The sequence below is a fragment of the Pezoporus flaviventris genome, unplaced genomic scaffold (assembly GCF_033815535.1).
Source record: "Pezoporus flaviventris isolate CSIRO_AGI_PZ_B2104156 unplaced genomic scaffold, CSIRO_AGI_Pfla_v1 ptg000021l, whole genome shotgun sequence".
Taxonomy (NCBI): Eukaryota; Metazoa; Chordata; class Aves; order Psittaciformes; family Psittacidae; genus Pezoporus; species Pezoporus flaviventris.
The window spans coordinates 10,617,319-10,638,248 of NW_026892569.1; the positions used below are offsets into that span (position 1 = coordinate 10,617,319).

General features: G+C 52.8%; 1 protein-coding gene across 1 annotated transcript; it reads right to left on the reverse strand.

Annotated features, from left to right (window-relative positions):
* Nucleotides 1-552: 552 nt before the first annotated feature.
* RAB7A (RAB7A, member RAS oncogene family) lies at nucleotides 553-18,288 on the reverse strand. Its single transcript, XM_061456035.1, has 6 exons — nucleotides 18,139-18,288; nucleotides 4,838-4,898; nucleotides 3,673-3,799; nucleotides 2,693-2,911; nucleotides 2,031-2,159; nucleotides 553-1,891 (listed from the first exon to the last, which is right to left on the reverse strand). Exons 2-6 carry the CDS (start codon nucleotides 4,888-4,890, stop codon nucleotides 1,796-1,798), a joined length of 624 nt encoding a protein of 207 aa, XP_061312019.1. The 5' UTR covers nucleotides 4,891-4,898; nucleotides 18,139-18,288; the 3' UTR covers nucleotides 553-1,795.
* Nucleotides 18,289-20,930: the final 2,642 nt, after the last annotated feature.

The window sequence follows — 20,930 nt, forward strand, 5'->3', positions numbered from 1 at the left end:
CTTTCAAACTGATGCAGAGGAACAGAATGGCACCAGCATGCATTGCCACGGCAGAGCAGTGATTTGAAACTGATGGGAGCAGCAAAAGCTCAGTCAAGTGAGAGAAGTGTGATGGGACAAAGCCATAAAATAGAACATAGAGCACAAAGACTGTGAGCAGGCTCTTGAAATAACTGGCCTCATTTCTGTTTTCCATCTTCCTGCAGGCACAGGAGCAGTGAGCTCAGCCTAAGTGCAAAGAGAGGGGCATGCCCAGCATCTAGAAACTAAAGGCTTAACCCTGACTTGGCTGGACCAAGGAAAGGTCCTTACCTGGCTCTCGGATAGCCAAGGCCTTGCTTCTTCCTTAACTGCTGAGCCAGGAAGGGCCCAGCCTGCTCCTCAACCGTCCAAGAGGAGGGGAGCAAGAACTGCATCTGGAAGCCACAGACTTTATAGCAAGGAGGAAGCACAAACATCCTTCCATTAGCAGGCACTGGGATGCTGAAATGGTGGCGAGACAGAGGAAAGAGGCATGTTAGTGGAGGAAAAAAAGAGAGTCAGAAACAGGAGTAACCAAGAAGGTTTGTTCTTGTTAAGTTTATTGGCATCATGTTTGTCTCTTTACATAAGAGCTCAGCCTACGTACTAGAATGTAGACCTCTGGAAAACAGGTAGAAGGGCTCCATTTAAGCAAGCTACAAACGCAAGAACAAATACCAGGAAGAAAGGAAGAGGAAAGGGACTAGATTGCCAAGTTTTTCCATACCAAAAATCCAGATTAGCAGTCAGTAAGAAGAAAGGGAAGATTCAGTGTCCAGGTCATTCATCAAGAAACAGCTACCACAGCACCGGTGGGAGAGTGCTTCACCCACAGCACCCAGAGCCCCCGCGACACCTCAGCTCCAGCCCCTTCCCACACTCGCTCCAGGATGTTAGGAGTTAAGCAGTCGGGGAGTGAACAAATGAGGTCGTTTCATAGCTGTATTTAATTTGAAATCCAATAATCCAGTGTGCACATCAACGCTGTTCTGCAAATCTGACCATTTGGATACAAGGAAGCCAGACAGATTTTCCAGGAGATGAAGCCCTCCCAGCCTCAGGCCAAGGAGGCTTCCCCTAGCTCAGCTGTACAGAACACTGCCTCTCTGGACCATGTGTTACCACCACGCTGCAGTTCCCAAGTGCCCTCCTCACTTCCTACCCAATCTGTGTTTCAGTACTTGACCATGTAAATTCAGGAATTTTACACTAATTTATACATTTTTAATTGGTTGCATATATTAACATGTACTATAAGATTTCTCCTAAAGAAGCATTACATAATACATGGATACTGTAAAAAGATCTGATTAGTTAAAAGTAACAAGCATTAACAGAGATACATACAAAACTCAACCTAGTTGGACTGAGTGCTGAGCTTGCGATGAACTACAGGTAACCAGCCTTTCCAGCTGCAGCCTTCACAGGGGAAAACACCAGACACTTAAAAATGTATGAACTTGTTACACAGATTACCTGTAAACAGTTTCTCTCCCTTGGACACCTGGAATTCAATTCAGTTCCAAACATACATAAGAGTTTCCATTTTAAACTAAGAGAAAGGTCTGTTACCATGAAGTGTGATGGGATGTGTGGGGAGTGAGCTCTGGGGTGCAGGGCTCAAAGATGCTCATGGGAGATGGGGGGGGGGTTTGGCAGCTGGAGATGGAGATACCTTTAATTTCGTTTTAAACACAGGAGAGGGGCTGTGTGTTTGAAGGCCTAAGTGTGATATTCGTTTGTGAAGGACTGTGCTCAACCCCTGCCTCTCCCCTCAGCAGCTGCAGCTCTCTGCAGAAGCCTTCACTCGGTCGTTCTTGTCTAGTTTGATGGGTTCGGGGAATTCGTTGTAAAGCTCCACTTCGGTTTCCTAATGGGAGAGAAGAGAGGAGTCGGTGTCACGGCTCTGCAGGCAGCTCCTGGCATGCATGGAGCTGGGAAAGCCGCTGGTAAGCAGCAGAGCTCAGTGGGCAGGACCAGCACAGGGCACCCACCGGCCCCCTCAGTACCTGTTTAAGTGCGTTTCGTGCAATCGTCTGGAAAGCCTGTTCCACATTGATGGCCTCCTTGGCACTGGTTTCAAAGTAGGGGATGTTGTTTTTACTGTAGCACCAGGCTTGTGCCCGTTTTGTGGTGACCTGGGTGGACAGAGAGCAGCATCATCACCTTCAGCTCTGCAGGAAAGGGTGTTTATTCCCAGGGCAAGGCCAGAGCCCCTTCATACCCAACCTGAGCTGAGGCAGCAGTTCTGGCCTCATCAGAACTACAGCCTTGATACAGAGCACAGGAAACTGCTGCCCACCACCAGACACATTGAGCCCCATGATAAAGGAGCACGACACCTGAGGAAGGCCACAGGGCACAGACTGCTCCTGTATGCCCAGAGCAGGGACTTGCTCCCATAGGGGTTTCTCAACCCTTCTGGAGGAGAAGGGAATGAGCTCCTGGCCCTTGCTGCTACCCAGGAAGCTGCTGCAATCCTTCCAGCAGCAGGCAGGAGCGTGCTGCACACATGGATTGACCTCTCCAGGCAGCAGGAACTTCCCTGGTGCTACACAGCAGCTGAACCACACTCAGGGACCTCCCATTCCTCAGCTAACCCCCAGAGCTCCTGCCAGGTCTCCCGCTTCAGCACCTTCCTCAGAGGAGGCCCCTCAGCCCCAGCACTCACTTGTCTGTTTTCTAGGTCAATCTTGTTTCCCAGCACAACAAAAGGAAAGTTCTCGGGATCCCTCGGGCTGGCCTGGATGAGGAACTCGTCCCTCCAGCTGTCGAGGGTTTTGAAGGTGTTGGGGGCCGTGACATCGAACACCAGCACGCAGCAGTCTGCTCCCCTGTAGAAGGCAACTCCCAGAGACTGAAATCGCTCTTGGCCTGCTGTATCCCAGATCTGGAGTGAAAGACAGGGCAGATAAACCAGCTCCGCTCTGACACAGTCAGTGCACAGTTAGAGCAGTCACTGCAAACCTCCCCACCAGGCACCTACAGCCCCCCGCTAGCCAGAGACAAGCTCCTGGAGGCACTAAGGACCAAGAACCAGAAGCACCATTCTAAAGATAGGTGTTTAACACCCTTTTTGTGCCCAGCCTCAGCAAGGTGAATAACCTAGCTTGGGCCAAGCAGGACACAGGTATCAGGGCTAGCAGGGGACCTGCCTGCAGTGCTGGGGGGCACTTGGGCACCAGCACAGCTCAAACACTCCTCTGGTGGCTGCGACAGGACTTCTGCTGCCTTGCAGTCAGTCTCACCAGAGAGGTGAAAGCTTAGATACTAGAGACATAAGCAGACTTGCAGGTTGACCACTATATCCATAGGACTCAGAGCACCATGAGTAGCTGATCTAAGCAGTCCTTTCCCAGCCCCTTCCACCAGGGAAGTGAATTTCTCTAACAAGATCTAGTTTATGGACAGTATCAAATGCTGCTCTTTTAAACTAGGCCTGGCAAAGCTGCTCTCAGCTGAGGCCAAGCTGATCTTTGCTTTCCCTTGTTCAGCCCATGCACAGATCTGTAGGGATGCCCGGAAGAGTTCAGTGCAAACAAGATCCACACCCTGTACACTGACCACTGCATTGCTTGGGGCTGCACTGGGGTAGCATAGTAGTCTATGCAGCCAGGCACCCCTGCAGCAGGGAGCAGGGTCTCTCCTTACCTGCATTGTCACTAGCCTGTCATCCACCATCACCTCTTTTGTGAGGAAATCTGCACCTATCGTGGCCTTGTACTGGTTACTGAATTTCTTGTTCACATACTGGTTCATGAGTGAGGTCTTTCCCACCCTGTACAGAAAGACAAAAGAGACAATGCAGGCTGCTCCTTCAATAGTGCCTGAATTAACCACCCCAAATGGAACAGCCCTGTGTCCCCTGCCTTCCACCACAGCCTCCTGGCCCTTCAGGCAGGGGAAACACACCCACCTCTCTAAGAAGGGGCTTTTACAGCAATAGATACTGAGGCTACGTGCCGAGTAAGAGCATTAGCTCCCTAAAGACACAAAGGATTAGCACCTTGAGAAACCTTGTTGCCCATCATAACATGTGCTCCTTACCAAGGGTCACATCACATCATGATCATGGGGGCAGTTTTGGAAGAAGATGAAGCACCCCAGAGAAACCCACCAGAAACCTGCACCCTCTGCAGAAGGAGGAGGTGGAGGAACAGGATCTCAGCTGGGAGCAGCTCAATACACACCTGCCAGGCAGCCAGAGGTGCAGATCCCCCACAGGGCCAGTGTCCAGGCCCAGCTCCCCTCTCTGGCTGAGAAACACCCTCTGATCAGCAGCCTGCCGGGCTCAGGGGTATAAATAAGCCTCACGTCATGGAGTCAGGTTGCAGCCAGCACAGCCAGTAACCTACAACAGGGAGCAGCCTCCCTGCTCAAAGCACACAACAAAGCTGCTCGCTCCAAGGGGCCAGGTCACACAGGAGCTGAGCAGATGGCTCTGTATAAACTGTGTGTGACAGAGGCAGGGTTTGGAGATTGCTGATAACAGTTTTGGTTTGCTTCTCCTTTAAGGGAAATGCTCCTTCCAACCCCCCACATGCTCCCTGCAGCAAGGCTATTCTATCTGCTATCCACTTCTGCTGCTGGAGAGGTTTGCCCCTGCCTTTAATATTGTGGCAGGACTTCAAGCTGTTAAACTGCAGGGACACAATCAGGACAGAGGGCAGTGCCGAGGTCTTAAAGCTGTAAGATAACACAGCTACTTGGGACTGTGCAATCTCTCCCACAGGCACTGCCGGTCTCTAACAGCACATCCCAGCTCTCCCGTCAAGAGCTGGATGCAGACTGGCAGGCTAAAGGCTCCTCCACTTACCCGGAGTCCCCAAGGATGATGACTTTCAGTAACACTTTCTTCCTAGAAGTCATCTTTTACACTGGAAAGGAAGCAGAAAGGTCCCATCAGACACCATCAGCACATCACTCCTCCAGGCAGACAGCACCAGGTTCACAGACTGAGAAATCCAATTCCCAGCCAGGAACCAGCAGCTCCTGAAGCCACACTCATCAATTCAAGGCTACACTTGGGCACTAACCATGTGTTTGTCCATTTCATAGGCAAGGCCATGTCCAGCCAGTAGCAGCAACTGAATACCAACAGGGAGGTGAGCCAAGCACTCGTCCTTTGCAGCACCAAGCGTAGCTTGGACCCCATTTCCAGGCTGTTGTGGGGGTTTACCAGCCTAAGCCACCTCCCTTAGCTTTGCTGGAGGTAGAGCAGTAAATAACACACACCAGCTCCCAACACAGGCCAGTTCTTACAGGCTACTAAGTGAGAAGTAAGCAGAGATGTAGCTAATGCCACACTCAAAGCTTTTTTGTGTTGTTCAGTAGTTTCCTAGTAGAAAAAGAGGAAAACCAGGGGCTTCCTCCACCTTCCAGGTTCAGCTGAGAAGCAGCAGCTTTCAGTGGCAGCTGTGCTTTGTGAAAGCATTGAGGCCCAAGGACACACTGGTTGAAGTGGTCACACAACCACACAGACCCACCTGAACTACAAGTGCTACCAGGTGCTGAGGCTTTGCTGAGAGCATAAGAAGTGAGCTGCTGCCACCTCAGCTCCGGTGGAGGGCAGGTCAGGACACAGAGACAAACCTCACAAGTCCATCTATTGCTGTTAGACCATGAGGTGCTGCTCACACTGTCCTTTAGTAGGTGTTAACAGACACCAGAGAGTCTGCACAGAACAGGCAGGAACACCTCCTTCCCAAGGTTCACTGATCCCCCTGGACCAGGCCTGGACCTGGCCAAGCTAGAGCCAGCTCAAAGTGGTCACTGCCCTGATAATCCCCATTTAATCTGCTTCTGCTCTCGCCAAGACCCCCCCTACTCCACAGCTCGTCTCCTCTATGGCTATGGAGAGAACAGACCCTGTAAGCTCCTTCAAGCAGACTGCACCTCCTGTGTTTTCAAGGCACGCAGCACAAGTGACACTTGTGACAGCCAAGCCAGAGACTTCTGCAGCACAATCAGCTCAGATGGAGCAAGCAGCAAGAGAACAGAGCTTTGAAACAGCCTAAACACATCTGTGTGCACTGAATTGTGATTCAGGTTCAGGTCCAGCGTGAGAGTTCCCTGTTCTCCTCAGGACAGAGGAAAACAACTCACCCTGAGGTAACTGTTCCAGAGCTCAGCACATGCTGTTTCTATTTTCTCCATGTGTTTACAGTATCACTTGCCACTGGCTGCTGCAGCTCACTGGTTCCTGGTATTCCAAGCAGCTTTGGACACGCTGGCATCAGTTCTCCTGCTCAGGGAGGGATTTGCAGAGCCCTAAGTTACAACACTAACTCACACTGCATGCTTAGCACCAAAGTTCAATACAGCCTCAAGTCCCTCTGTGAAGGGAGGAACTGCTGTGTCAAGTCTCATTACCTGGGAAGCCACTCAGGTGAGCAGGCACCTGAAAAGGGAGGAAGCAGAGTCAGAGCTGACACTGCCTCTTGTCATTGCTGACCCACCCCATGGGCATGAAGGGCTATTGACAGCTCAGCAACACTGCTCAGGTGAGACACTGAGCTTCCACCCCGGTGATGCAACGGATATGAGCCATGGCACAGGAGGAGCTGCCTCAGCTCGGCATTTGTTTTGGGCCCGGAGGAACTCCAGTCCTGCAGGGGCCAGCAGTGGACACGGCCCAGGGATCCTCACCACTGCTCTATTAGTCTTGATCAATGCCGCTTTAGAGCCCAAGGAGCGCACAGCTTTAGCTCGCAGAGCAGGTTTGAATGCCTGGAGGAACAGTTAGTGCACACAAGCAGTTTCTCCAGTCACACCTGTAAGAAACACTACTGAGCTAAGCTGAGCTGTGCAGGGCTCCCCATGCTAAGAGAAGCTCAGCTTGAATCGAGATGAAAACTGATAGTGCTGAGTCAGTGCACCCAGGACTATTCTGCATTCTACATGCAGCCTGTCTTGGTTTACACTCGGGATGACTCCTCCAGAGCAGCATCCTGCAGCAGCCCACAAGCCCTTCAGATGGCAGTGTGCTCACTCAGGGCCACAGCCAGCCCCAGAGCAAACGCTTCCTCCTGCATAGATACCATGGAGAAAAACCTGTTTGTTAAGATGGGATCCAAGACATCGGTTCTGGTTTACACTGTGTGAAATCTCCTGGAGCTCAGACACAGCCCACCCTGCTCCGGAGCCAGCAGAACCTTCCCATCAACGAGGACACCAGTCAGCATCATTCCTCCTCCTGGCTTAGCTGGTGCCAAGGGAATGACACAGCTGCCTCTGACACACAAGAGGAGCTCTTCCACTCAATGTTTACTGCCCATCCCTCTAAGCCAGCAAGCCATTAACACTAGGCTGACCCTCATAAGACTAAACCTGGGACAGCATGCTCATGCCCACCCTGGAGCAGCAAGGGGAAACCCCTAATACCTGAGCCCCAAAGTGTTACTGGATTACTGATCCAAAAGGAAGAGCCAAACTGTCCCATGAAGCTCCATATTGCTACAGCTCCCCAGAAGAAGAGAAAATAAAGCCTATGCCAAATCTCATTAGCTTCTCCCTTGTTGTTTCAAAGTACAGTGCAACTACCCTTTCACTTGCTGTATTAGGTCAGCTGCTTTAACTCAAAGCAGAAATGGATGGGTAAGGATTCCTCAGGGATGTGAACGTTTGTCAGGTCACAATGCAAACATATTTACATTGGTACAAGCAAAGAAGAACAGGAGGGTGCACTGATGGCCCACCAGGTCTCTGAGATGAGCTAGCCTTTAACACAGGAACACCCTGGGAAGTTGCTGATGGGCAATTTTAGTGTGACAGTAGCCAGCCTTGGGGGGAATCTCACCTCCATGGAGGCCAACAGCTCCCCCAGGCAGCAGCCTGGAACCTGCTGGAGCAGTCCTTGCTCTTGCAGCTTTGCAATTGAATAGCTCAAGTCACAATCTTAACCAAGGACCAAAGCGTGTTTATGCAGGGGCTTGAGGAACTGGGGACACTTGACCAGGACCTCTCTGCTCCTACATCTACCAGATGCCACCTACATCCTCTGCTAGAAACCAGCTGAGCACCGAAGCAAGGCTGCACCTCTCACCTTGTGTGCTTTGCAGGGTATTCAGAGAAGGCTGACAGGGCACAGAGCAGTAGGTAAGCAAGCCCCAAGCAGAGCTGAACTCCCTGTGGCACACAGGACACCCCGCTCTGCTCCCCTGGCCCAGCAGGCAGCACAAGGGTAAGGAGGTGTTGCACGAGAAGGCACATTTGGATGCGGAGCACTGCAGGTCTGCTCTGGGTGCTGTGGATAAACAGAGCATTCACTTCACTACATTACAGGACCCCTTAGCAACAACCCCCAGTCATGAGAAAGCCGACGAGGACAGAGCAGTACCCCACTGGTGACAGCCTGAGCAAAGAGCCATGCTTGAACACGGGGAGAACTTTCTGTCCCAAAACGCAGCTCTCTGTGTTTCCCACAGAAGCACCACATCTGCTCACTGTTCTCTGGCATGGGGGAGGCTGCAAAACACTCAGGCTCTGTGCTACACCAAAGCGCTATTTTTATCCTCCCCCTTCCAATGGTTCTGCATTTCTTCAAGGAAACTGAAGCTGGAAGAATGATTCAGGCCCAGCTCAGTCCAATTAAACCAGTTCCTTCCCCAAAGCAGCAAGTTCCCCCGCACGTTTGGCACCTCAGGGGGGTGGGTGCTCAGACCTGTGGGTACTCAAGTGAGAGGCCACTGGACACTTACCCTAATATAGGATGACCTGATGGGCACATCTCACTTGCCCCACGGTCACACAGTACCCTGCCATGATTCAGCAAGCCAAGTTGAGCTGAGGCTTTGAGTGGACACATGCATTTGCTCCAACCCAGCTCCCCTGAAAACACCTCATCCCAAGGAAGGGCAGAGGCTGTGATCACCATGAGCTGACTAGGATCACAGATTCCCATTTGCACTGCCCAAGTGCCCAGCACCCTGTGTTGAAGCCTCAGCCTCCAACTGCAGCAGGAGCTCAAGGTGGAGCTGGACATCCCCTACTTGCATCCTCCTGCATGATGCGAGAGCCCACAGAGCAGAGCCCTGTCCTTTCAGGTGGGAAAGAGGGGAGCAGCAGCCAGAGGACCATCAGCAGGGCTGGTACTTTCACATGAACATGGCTTCAGAGGGGCCAGGCTGCCTTTAAAGGAGAAGCTAGAAATAAACCTGCCTTTGATTATTTTTGACTCCTTACCAAACCGGAGAGCTCTACAAGCTGAACAAGCACATAGCATCCTCTCACCGACTGCTCCAGACACACACACAGTTTCAGCAGCACGCTGCCCTGCACTGACAGGGCTGCACCAGCAGGACAATGCCTTCCTCCGCTCCCACAGCGGCTCCAGCAACAGCTCAGCTTTCCCAGCTGGCTGGAGGACCCCAGCTAGGGAAGCCTCACACTCACTGGGGACATGTGCTGGCTTTGGGCCTAAGAAGCAGATCAGGAGCATCCTGCCATTTGAGCTGACAACTCACAAGAACTGCTGTCAGTGGTCTGTGTTTTAGGGAAACGGGCTCCTCCACTCCCTGCAGCCAGAGGATGATGAGAGGCGCTTCCAGGCCCCACTGAAGCACCACAGAGCAGAGTCAAAGCAAAGCCCACACCAGAAGCAGCTGGCAAGACCCTCTGTGACAGCTCCGCAGAAGGGTGTGCTGGAGCTGCTGCTCTAGCAGTGCCATCTCAAAGTGCTTTCCACGTCCTTCCTCCCCACGCACTCATGCTGCTGTTCTAACCAACACATTCCCTCCTGCTGGTGCCCAGCCAAGAGCCCGAGCAGGGCTCATCCTTCCCTCCTCAGGAGGATCAGTGAGCTCCTGCTGCTGCCTGCAGCTTCAGCATCACTCGGTGCCTTCCCCATGAGGCAGGAACCACCTCAGCTATGAGCTGATTTGCGATACCCTGTGTAAAACCTGCTACTGCAAGTTGTCAGGTGTAGGTACATCCAGTGCCTCCCACCCCAGAGCTTTAAGCCAAAAGCTTTACCTTCTTGGAGAACAGCCTAGAGCTTTAGATGCTCACTCGCAACTGACACGGCTCAGATCAAAATAGAAGCTTAAAGCATGTTTCAGTATCCCAAAGGAATCGGCTTTTTAGACTACAGCTGTCTGCAGTAAGTTTCCACCTCCTTGCGAGGGTGGAGTTGAAGCCTCCAGTGCCAGAGGGGCTGCTCTAGGACCAAATGAAGCTCAGGAATCAGCCAGCAGCTCAACCACATGCTGCCAGTTCAGTTCAGTGGCTGCTTCAGCATGAGCACCAGACCCAAGCTGGTGTGACACAGTGCCAGCAGCCAGCTGACGTGGTTAGTGAGCTCGCTACCGGGTGGAGATGACACCAGGCCCACCACACACACACACACACACACTCTCTGCTCCTGGGTAACGTGCTCTTGAGACAGTGCAGTGCTAAAAGGAGAATGATGAGGCAGCATGAAGGAAACCCAGCTGGAAAGCAAAAGCTTTGGAACAGTTGTGAGCACAAAAGGCTCTCGGTGTGATCAAGGAAGCTGCAGAGCCACTGCTGGGGGAGATGCTCCTTTTGATGGCAACGAGGTTTTAGCTTACCTCAAACACACCATCAATCACCAGCCGGAGGCTCTAGGATGCATCCCTGCTGTGGACAAGGGCTCAAAGAGCTCCCTGGAAGAATATACAACAATAGCTAGTGTGCCAAAGGGCCCAGGTGACACAGGGAAGGCACAGGCAATGGTGCTGGCAGGAGCCACGGCTGCAGTGGAATCACAGGACATGCATGTGAGCAGGGGTCTCCCTGCCTGAGCTCCCAGCTCAGCTCTCTCAGGGCTCCCAGGGCTGCGATTTGGAGCGCTGCATTCCTGAGGCACCGACACAAAGGATTAGGCAGGCTTACAGCCCAGGTTCCCAAAGCAAGCTCTTCAGTCACAGCCTCACTGATGCACAGCCCTGTTGCACCTCCCAGCATTCCTCCAGGTCAGAGCTGGCTGAATTGCGACTCTACCCTAGAGAATGTTGAACTATGCAGGGCCAGTCCCCACCCGACATCCAGGAAGGTGTAAAGCTCAGAACCTGATCTCTGCCGGTTCAGATATCACAGCAGCCACCTCCTCTTGAGGTGATATCATGCTGATCTGACATGGTTTGAAAGTGGGAGCAAAACAAGCACAGAAATGCATCTGCTTTCAGTACCAAGGCAGATGTACCTCTGCATGGTTAGTCAGACCACCAGTATGCTTAGAGCAGTGGGAAAGGTCTGGAGATCATTTCTTGCTAGCTACAAGAACGCTGCTTTGCCCTGACTGCTGCTCAGCCCAAGACTGCAGCAGCATATGTACGCTCTTCAGGTGACAAACACCCTGAGCCAAAGGGAGGGGAGTGCAGTAAGTGTCCCTTGTGATGCTAGATCACCATCCCGGATGGATCACTTTGCTCCTCACCATCTTGAGGACAATCACCGTCATCTCCACAGCAGGTACTTGGAGACTAGATCTGGGTGCAGGAAGGTCCTCGGAGCTGATGACACACATAAGAGCAGGATTCCCAGACAAAGCCAGGGCTGCTGAAGGAGAAGCCATCAGGTTATAGGAAGGCATCTCTGTGGGAAAGCCAAACCCAGAAGCCTCACAGAAAGCTGGATGTTCCCAGTCATGGAGCTTTAGTCCACCAAACCCTCCAGCAGCTGAAGCCCCCGATACCACAGGGTACCCTCCTCCCAGGAATGGGCAGACACACACAGAGCCCTAACAGGCTGATAGCAAGTATCTGGAGATCTGCAGCTACCCTCCTTTTGGAGGCTCATGCTGTCATTCAAGACTCAGTCCTGCTGTGCCCTTGCCTCCCAGGAGGAAGCGGTTCCTCTGTAAATCCCTGCAGGATCTCAGGTGGTTCCCAGCTGATTTTCCCCAAGGATGAAGCTGCTACAAGCACAGGCATGCTTACTTTAACACCCCTCCCCCTTGATCAGAGCAAGCTCAACTTCCCCTATTCTGCCCTGGGGGAGACAATCTCAGGATGTGGGAGGAGAGCTGAGCACATTGCTGGCTGCTGGGAGACTCCAGGCAACAAGCCATGTGTCTTGACTAAGGGCCTTGCCTACGCAAAGCACTTCAGCTCTACCAGGATAGCTTCCATGTTGCCATGCCTCTGATACCCAATTAATAACACTGATTTTAATAGTTAGCGTCTGTATAGGATGTGCAAAGAGGGGAACAGCAAAACACTTGTGGAAGTAATCAGGGAAATAGCAAATTACTTCCAAAGGGGGGGAACTGATACTGAATTGAACAACTATTTCATTGTGTATAAAGACAGTCATGGACAAGGCTACAAGGACTCAAGATAAGGAAGGCTGCAACAAGAGGACCAGATGTCTTCTCTCAAGTCAATATGGGCCTTCCTCCTGTCAATAAGGCCTGAGAAATAGGTGAAGAGCTGGAAAAGCAACAGCCAGAGGTTCTAAATCAGCCCAAACAAGAACATTTAAGTGGTGAGACTAAACACACATCCCTATGTCCTTAACTAATGATTGCTATAGGAGAGTAAAATGAGTGGGGGCATTTCTTCCCCAATCACTACAACCCCAGAGACCACTCCTCACATTCACAGCACCTGTACTGCAGCCTTATCTGCCCAAATGACTATATGCCATAAGGAACAGGAATTGGGTTGGCATTTTGTGTCATGATGATGGATATGTAGAGAATAAAGGTGCATCTCCTCAACTCAAGCAAGACAAACCTTACACTAACAGGACATGCTGAGTGCCCATACAGCCTGGGTTACACAGTCATGTACCAGCCTCCTGGCACCCAGGCACCAACCCGCAGAGCCACCCAGCAGTTGAGTAGCCTAATGTGACCACCACTAGCCCAGCCCTCAGGTCAGGCCACCCCACTGAACACCATTGCCCATTCCTGCCTACAAACCAAGCACAGTGCCAGGAGCAGATGGGTTTCAATCTTCGTGCCCAGAATTCAAGGCTGACCAATTCCAAACTTCACAAGTTAGCCAAGCCCCAAAGAAACAGGAAAGTTGTCAGATCTTTACGAGATCTGACTGTGTTTTTCAAGTACTTTGAGATTAATTTCTAGTTTTGTCTACAGCTTCCCAAGGTTTCACACATTCCTGTCATGCTTTCAGTTTCAGAAGCACAGATAGGAGTCATTAGATAACCCCTGCAGGTGTAAGCAAAGCACAGCTCTTACACCTTGTCACTGGTAAGCAAGCCTTGTTTATCTGCTCCTGGCTGCTGCCTTCTCAGAGGCTGGGCAGGAAACAAGGGACTGAAGGGAGACTTTGACCAAGGTTCATGCTTTCAAGTCAAGCAATAGCCCCCAGGAGCCCTGCCAGACCCTGTACCTCACACCCAAGATCCAAATGAGAGAGCATTTTATCTCCCTCAACACCAGGAGCTTGATAGAAGGGACAGAACAAATACTGATGGGCAATCTATCACCAGACAAGCAGACATGGAGAAGTAGTAAAAGACTAACACTGATGGCAAAAACGCCTTACATCCCTTCCAGGAGGTCCTGTTCTCAGGAATGAGTCTTTAGAATGGAGGCTTCCTCTAGGGACAGGCTGCAATCTAAGAACTAATCCCTGCTCTGGGAGCACAACTCCTGATCCCACACACTCAATGCCTCTTACTATGCTAATGGAGTCTGCAGAGCAGGAAGGACGAGTATTTCAGTCCCAGGATGGGAATGTAACAGGTAGCTTGCCATGACAGCTGAGTCAGTGTCTAGCAAGGAATTCCTACTGAGGATACTCAGTTTCAGACTCATGCTTCATGCCCTCATACCTCTTGCACAGATCCTGCATCAGTACTTTACCAGCTCAGCTGTTCCGATGAAGCTCCACAAGGACAGGACTAAGTGAGCTTCAGAGAGTGGTAAACTGCATCTTCTTGTTGAGGGGGAAAGGAATAAGGCCTGGACATGCCTCGGTTACAACCAGCTTGCTGCTCATGCTTCAGGTACTGTACTGGTATGGACTTCAGATACCATGATCCATGTCTGGGAGCTGAGAGGAAGAGCAGGTTACAGAGCCAAGTGACCCAGCCCACTCTAGGGAGGCAAGCACCAAGCAGGTTACTCTCAAGAGGATGCTGCTTCCCAGCTGGAGAGACATCAAGGGCTCAGATAAACTGGCAGCCCCAGCAGCTCCAGAGAGCCTTGAAGGCTGCCTGCCTCTGCTTTGCTCCACCACTCCACCAGCCCAGCCTGTCTGCCAAACGGCCAGTGTGCAGCCATAGAGGACAGACTCCAGAGAAATGCTGTTTTCTTAACTGACAATATAAAGACCTGCTGGATTTAAGAATTTCTGCTTTAAGCTCATGCAAGTACAGTTAGATAGTTAGGTAGAGTTAGTCACCTTGTGCTGAAATTTAAGTAGAGAGGCAAAAGCAAATCACTCAAGTGCCTTTCAACCACACAAAATCCCAACCTGTGCCACAAGCCCCCACTTCAGGAGGCGTGTGCTGCATCTGAGGTGGGAGGGAAGCCTCACTGCCCTCTGAAACAGCCTCGGGAGCAGGCGCCAAGGCTGTTGGGGAGCAGTAGTAAATCAACCCGCTCAGCGGCCTTGAGGAGCTCGCTTCCCTGTCACTGACCGGGAGGCAGCGGCGGGGCTGACACCGCGGCCGAGGCTCGCTGCCGGCACGGAGGAGGAGCAGGCTCGGAGCAGCAACAATGACATCACCCACCCGGGCGCATCTCCCAGCGCGGTGGAGGCCGCCGCAGCGCAGCCGGGCTCGGCGCTGCGAGCCCAGCACGGGAGCGGGGAGCGCGGCAGGAGCCAGGGATCCCTCCGGTGCTGCTCCCGTGTGCAGCCCTGACCTTGGGCTCGGCCGGGAGCTCCTGACAAGGGGCACTTAAAAGGAAACGCTCTTCAGTAGAGCCCTGAGCTGCGGAACTGGTGTGTGAGCACTGCCCACTGCACTAAGCACCCACGCCATCACCTCCGGATTGACACCGCAGAAAGTGACCCTTCTGCCCCCACAACCCACTGCACACGTGAGGCACGGCCGAGGGCAGGCTGTTACACACCAGCTCCGAGGGATCATTTTGGGAAGCTGAAGGGGAAAGCAACTGAGCTCCAACTCATTGGGCAATTAGCCTGCAATTATCAAAGCAGCACTGTGCAAGGATGGAGCACTCCAGCATCTGGAGGGTGCGGGGCTGCTGTCAGACAACAGCTACAAGGTGGTAGTGCACAGGCTGAGCACTTAGGGACGGCGTTACCCAGACTCCCTTCCATCAAGGCAGCAAGCTTTAAATCACTACAGTTCTGCAGGGGTACCTTCGTCCCTCAGGCTCTAGTAACAAAGACTTTAGAGCAGCTCAGGTCACAGCTGAGGGAAGCCCAGCAGCCATTAGGGAGCACTAGCAGCATGCAAGCCGAAGGGTCCATACTCACCAAATGCTCAGTTTATTTCTGATACTGAAGAAATTGCTATATTAGAGCAGCAGGGACAGCCACCAGTACGTATCTATGTGCCCACACATCCACCACTTCTAGAGAACACAAACGTCCAAGCACCCTATTCCACATCCCATGCTCCCAACCCCAGGCTCGCCAGACACCACCTCACACTGCAGCATTTAAAACACACCCTAATCAAGCACAAGCCATTTTGTTTACAGCCAAATGTTAGATTCCGCATAAAGTAGTCTCATTTTCAGAGAGAAGTCAGCCCAAAATCCCATACATGTTGGAGACAAAGTTATTTATAGTGTAGCACAGATGGTTTGATTGTAATTGTCATGGTTCCTCAAGGACAAGCTTTGCCAGAGATTTGCTCCAACAGGTAACTCACATGACCTTCCAACAGGAGAGCCTTACAACTGGGCCTTTAAGAGGGCGCTGCAGAAATTGAAGCTGGAGCACCTCTTGCCTGGAGCAGCTCTGCTCTGGAGCCAGGCTGAGAGCTGGGCTGGGTCAACCTGGAGAAGGCTCCTTAAGGGGAGACCTTAGAGCAGCTCCAGTGCCTAAAGGGGCTCCAGGAAACCTGGAGAGGGGCTTTGGAGAAGGGTCTGTAGGGACAGGCCAAGGGGAATGGGTTTAACCTGCCAGAGGGGAGGCTGAGATGAGCTCTTAGGCAGAAGCTCTTCTCTGTGAGGGTGCTGAGGCGCTGGCACAGGGTGCCCAGAGAAGCTGTGGCTGCCCCATCCCTGGCAGTGTTCAAGGCCAGGTTGGACACAGGGCTTGGAGCAAGTTGCTCTAGTGGAAGGGGCCCCTGCCTGTGGCAGGGGTTGGAGCTGGAGAAGCTTTAAGGTCCCTTCAACACAAGCCATTCTGTAATTAGTAAGGTACTTGAGGCCATGGACCATTGTGTGACATCACAAGGAAGAAGAAAATTTAATTGCTGCTGCTGCCGCCTTGCATCCTACCAGTTATACTTCTCCCTGTATGTTGAGAGCAAGAAGCCACTATTGGATTCAAAAGTTTCCCTTTCTGAGGGGTCAGATTAACCCCACCTTATGGCTTTTCAACACCAGGAGTGGAGTAGTAACATAACAGCACCAAAAAAAAAAAAAGGGGGGGGGGAAGGCAGCAGTGGAAGGAGCAGCATTAGAGCTGCTTTGGATTGTGAGGGCTCAGGCCAGGCATGGTGGGTCTACTCATTAGTCCATGGAGGTCAAGTCATGTGTTGGGTCAGCTGTTGGGAGTCACAAGGGGAAGGGGGGGAAGACACAAATACACTCGTTCTTCCCAAGTGCACCAAGGAGGCCTCGCTTATTTAACAAGGAATATTCAAATGACTCCACCCACTTTAACCTCAACCACAGCTACTGAGAGCAGGGAACAGGGATTCCAGCAGCCCGGCTCCACCGGGAGCACACAGGGCTGGTACCACCGCAGCCTTCAGGCCCAGCCAGCCCAACACAGGTCCATAACCATGGACCACCCTCCTAAGGGGAGCTCCCCACTTCCCCAGCGGGACACACACTGTGCAAGGCACTGGCCACTGGTAAGTGTTCGAAGCTCTAAGGCTTCCATGCTGGCACCTATCAAACAAAGAACAGCTTGCCTGCAATTGGAGGCCTTCCTTCTGCCATGTGTTCTCAGTTTACACATAAACCCCTCTTATGGCCGTATCACAACAGCTCTTCATATCAGCTGGTGAGCTTGGTTTTCAGGGAGATAATACACAGAATTCCAGCTCCGAGTGAAAGGGTTTTGGGGGTGCCAGGTAAGACAAACTCATTTGGAGGCTGAAGTTACCTCCCTGTAGATTAAGGCAGGCTTTTTAGAGCTGTTTTACTACTAAAATAACCCCTCTATTTACAGAGAAAACATTGCAGTTGTCCTCAATGCAACAATTATGTATTTCCATATTTATTAGTCTATATATACCTGCAGACTAATAACACAGCTATCATTTAATTTCCCTCATTATACACTCACAACCCAAAGCACTTCCAACATCCACTCCAACACTTCTCAGAACTGACTCAGGCTTTACACACACTGAGAGCGACTTTCGCAATAACTGCCAGGCTCCCCAGCGCCTGTTTTGTCACATTCATCGCTCCCAGCGCCGCCGGCTCATCTTAACGACACCCACCCCCCCCAACAGCACCTCATCCCCCACCCCGCCGCTCGGGCCACCTGCGGGCACCGCCTGGCCCGAAGCACCTTCACCCACCAGAGGAGGCCGCAGCGGCCCCGCACGTCGCAGCCAACGCGCTGTCCCCACTGCAAGCACCGCTGGGGCCGCTCGAAACCAAAGACGAGGCTTCCACACAAGCCTCAAGAAACCCTCACCTCGGGAAGGGCCGCGGGCCCCAAGGGGCTGCGCGGAGGAACCTTCCCCAGGAGACCCCCGCGGCCCGCTGCATTGTGCCGGGGGGAGCTCCGCGCCGGGCCAAGCTCGGCTCGGCTGCCGACAGAGACACATCGAAGCGCCGCCGCGGCCCGGCGCGCAGGCCCCAGGCGCACGCAGCCGGCGCACAGAGCCAGCGCCACGCCGCCTTCTCCCCACACCACCTCGCGGAGGGTCCCGGCGGCCGCCGCCCGCTCCGCACCGCACCCCCACCCCCCCCAAGGCCGCAGGGAGGGGCCCGAGTGGCGCTCGGCGCTCGAGCCGCCAACATCCCGCACCCCAGACCGCCCGCTGTCGCGCAGGACCTCGGCGCCGCGCAGGCCTCACCCGGTGCGTGTGCCGCGGCGCCCGCGCAGACCCGCTGCCCGCTCCCCTCCGTCCGCTTTAATGGGCCCCGCCGCCGCCTCCCCGCTTTCACTTCCGCCTCCCCCCGACAACTTCCGATCACGGGGCCCGCCCGCCGCCCGTAACGTCAGCGCGCCGCCCGGCGGGCAGCGGAGGAGGTGGAGGGTCAGGTGGTCGCCGGTTTGGCGCCGCCATCTTGTATGGCTGAGGCCGCACCCGGTGCTGGCACCGGGGGCTCAGTGGGGCCGGGTCCAGCTCATCCCGCAGCGGAGCCGGGGCTCCTGCGGGGCTGCCCGCACAGCGCCGGGGGCGGGCAGGAGGGGCCAGCCTCTCGGAGTGCCTGCCCTGCGGCTGCCCCCGGGAGGAACGTTCACACCCCTTGGGTTTAGAGGTGGCTGGGGCGCCTGGAGACCTTTGAGTAGCTCCAGTGCCTGAAGGGGCCGATAGACTTTCTATCTACCCGTTGAAAGAGGGGAGACTGAGATGAGCTCTTAGGCAGAAGCTCTTCCCTGTGAGGGTGCTGAGGCGCTGGCACAGGGTGCCCAGAGAAGCTGTAGCTGCCCCATCCCTGGCAGTGTTCAAGGCCAGGTTGGACACAGGGGCTTCCACACTCCAGTGGAAGGGGTCCCTGCCCGTGGCAGGGTTTGGGGCTGAAGGAGCTTTAAGGTGCCGTCAACACAAACCAGTCTGGGATGCTATGACATAGAGGATGGGGACACAAGGGCACAAACCTGTGCTATGGGATCTCTTTATTTGCAGCTTTGATCTGGAGTGAGGTGACAGCAACGGCATTTGTCAGGGAAAAAATAAAGTACAACCATTAGATACAGTTAAAGGGTTGGTTAATTTGGCTATTGCCCATTCCAAGATCAATGCACAGGCAGGTAAAATGGGTCCGTATGAACTCTCCGGCACCTTAACCCATGTGATGACAGCCACCCTGAGGTACAAGGTGACTTGGAGAAAACTCCATGAACAAACTCGCCAACAAAGTTTTCAAGTTCACAAGCATTTATTCCCTATTGCGGCGCCAGGAGACACGGGGGATAGCTCCTAAGTGTGTCGCTGTATTGCTATACAGGCCATCCTTATATATGAGGCTACACATGAATTATGTAATCTTCCAGAAAGTCTCCCACATGCATACAAAAAAAATGGTGGTCTTTAAGGGTCGTTTACTTCTCCCAACAATCTTCATAACTTCTGGCAGTCTTTGAAGCACCAGCTTAATTAACATTACAGACATGGCAATCATCCTGTCCTTCTACTTAATCAGTTTAACTGCTCCCATCCTGGACATCTGCTAGTCCCGGATACTCCCCAGTAGATGTTTACACCACCTTAACGGGTTCATTAACACCACAAACATAGCAATCATCCCGTCCTCCTACTTATCAGTTAGTTTAACTGTGCCCATCCTGGACATCTGCTAGTCCCACATACTCCCCATCCCCAGGTCCGGTTTTTCTATTCTGCTTTTCATACACTTTTCGTACTAAGGTCCTAAGGACCTGAAACTATGTCAACTACCTTCAAGCACCACAGTTATTTTCCATTACAAAGCCATCAAACTTAACGTTACTTAGAACTGATTACATTGTGCTTTTGTGCCTCCTTGTCTCATATAGGACCCTGGCAGCAAGTTCATTTTACCATCCAGCAGTCACTTGAGCATTGCCTTGCGTTGATCCCAGGCAGTGAGTTGTGGCTTTAGTGAGCTCAGGAAAGCAACCAAGGATAAAAGGATTTTTAGAGCTAATTGGAGAGAGAAAAGGACCAAAGCCGCTTACAGCTACATTAAAACAAGTCCCTGGTGAGCAGTACGCAGCACACCGCCGTGGCTCGCTAAGGGACGGGCTGGTTTGCCCTCAGACCTTTGCTCTGTCACCAGGCGGATGTGCCATACATCATTAGGCAAAGGGCTCAGCTCCTGTGCAGGGTGCCAGGGTGCTGTGTGTCACCCGGAAACGGGAACGCTCACCTGGGCGAGGCGCTGCAGGTTTGGGTTCATGGCAGAGCAGCTGGAGATCAATGGTGTGAAAGCAAGTGTGGTGGTAATGCCATCACTGCTTGCCCAGCGGGGCAGCCGGGGCTGCTGAGCTCTCCTGTGACACAGCAAGTTCATGGCCACTTTGGTGCCTTCATTTCCCCACCTGCAGGACTGTGTCACTATTACCAAACACCCCACAGCAGAGCGGAGCCTGGGACATCTCGTTCATTAGTGCTTTTAAGGTGCCCCATTAGATGCAAAGAGCTGCAGAAGAACCTGGTCCCAGTTAAAACATGGGCTGGACAAAATAGGAAAGGCTTTGGTTAGTGAAATGATGGAGAAAACTCTCCCGAACACACGATTCCTCTGGATGGGGAGGAAAGTATCAGCTCAGCGCTGGGACTGTGGGCACATCACATCAGCAGTGGTGGGCAGAGCACAGTTCCATTTCCATTGACAGGAGACCCCAGTGCTGGGCTGTTCTGAGCAGACATTACTGGTGAATCACAGAGCATTCTCCAGCGTGCTTTTCTTAAAGGTTTCTTTTCTTCTTTCTCTTTGCACAATATGAAAAGCAGTAAAAACTGTGGGTGAAATTCCCCCTTCCCTCCTGCAGAGCAATCCCACACCACCCCCTCCATCCCTGCACAGGAGGTAACCTCACACCTGGTACCTCTCTTGGCATGACCAGCAGCTGTGCCATGCAGTGGCTGTTCTGGCTCCTGGGTGGGAACACAGCCTGGTCTCAGACACAGCACTGGATCCTGGCTCTGGGGAGGAGCAA

Excerpts from the sequence above, each read along its gene's own strand:
- RAB7A (XM_061456035.1), bottom strand. The coding sequence starts at position 4,890 with ATGACTTCTAGGAAGAAAGTGTTACTGAAAGTCATCATCCTTGGGGAC. Across the intron at positions 3,800-4,837 it reads ATCATCCTTGGGGACTCCGG|GGTGGGAAAGACCTCACTCA; the intron begins GTAAGTGGAGGA and ends CTTTCTGTACAG. Across the intron at positions 1,892-2,030 it reads CACGAAACGCACTTAAACAG|GAAACCGAAGTGGAGCTTTA; the intron begins GTACTGAGGGGG and ends CTCTCCCATTAG.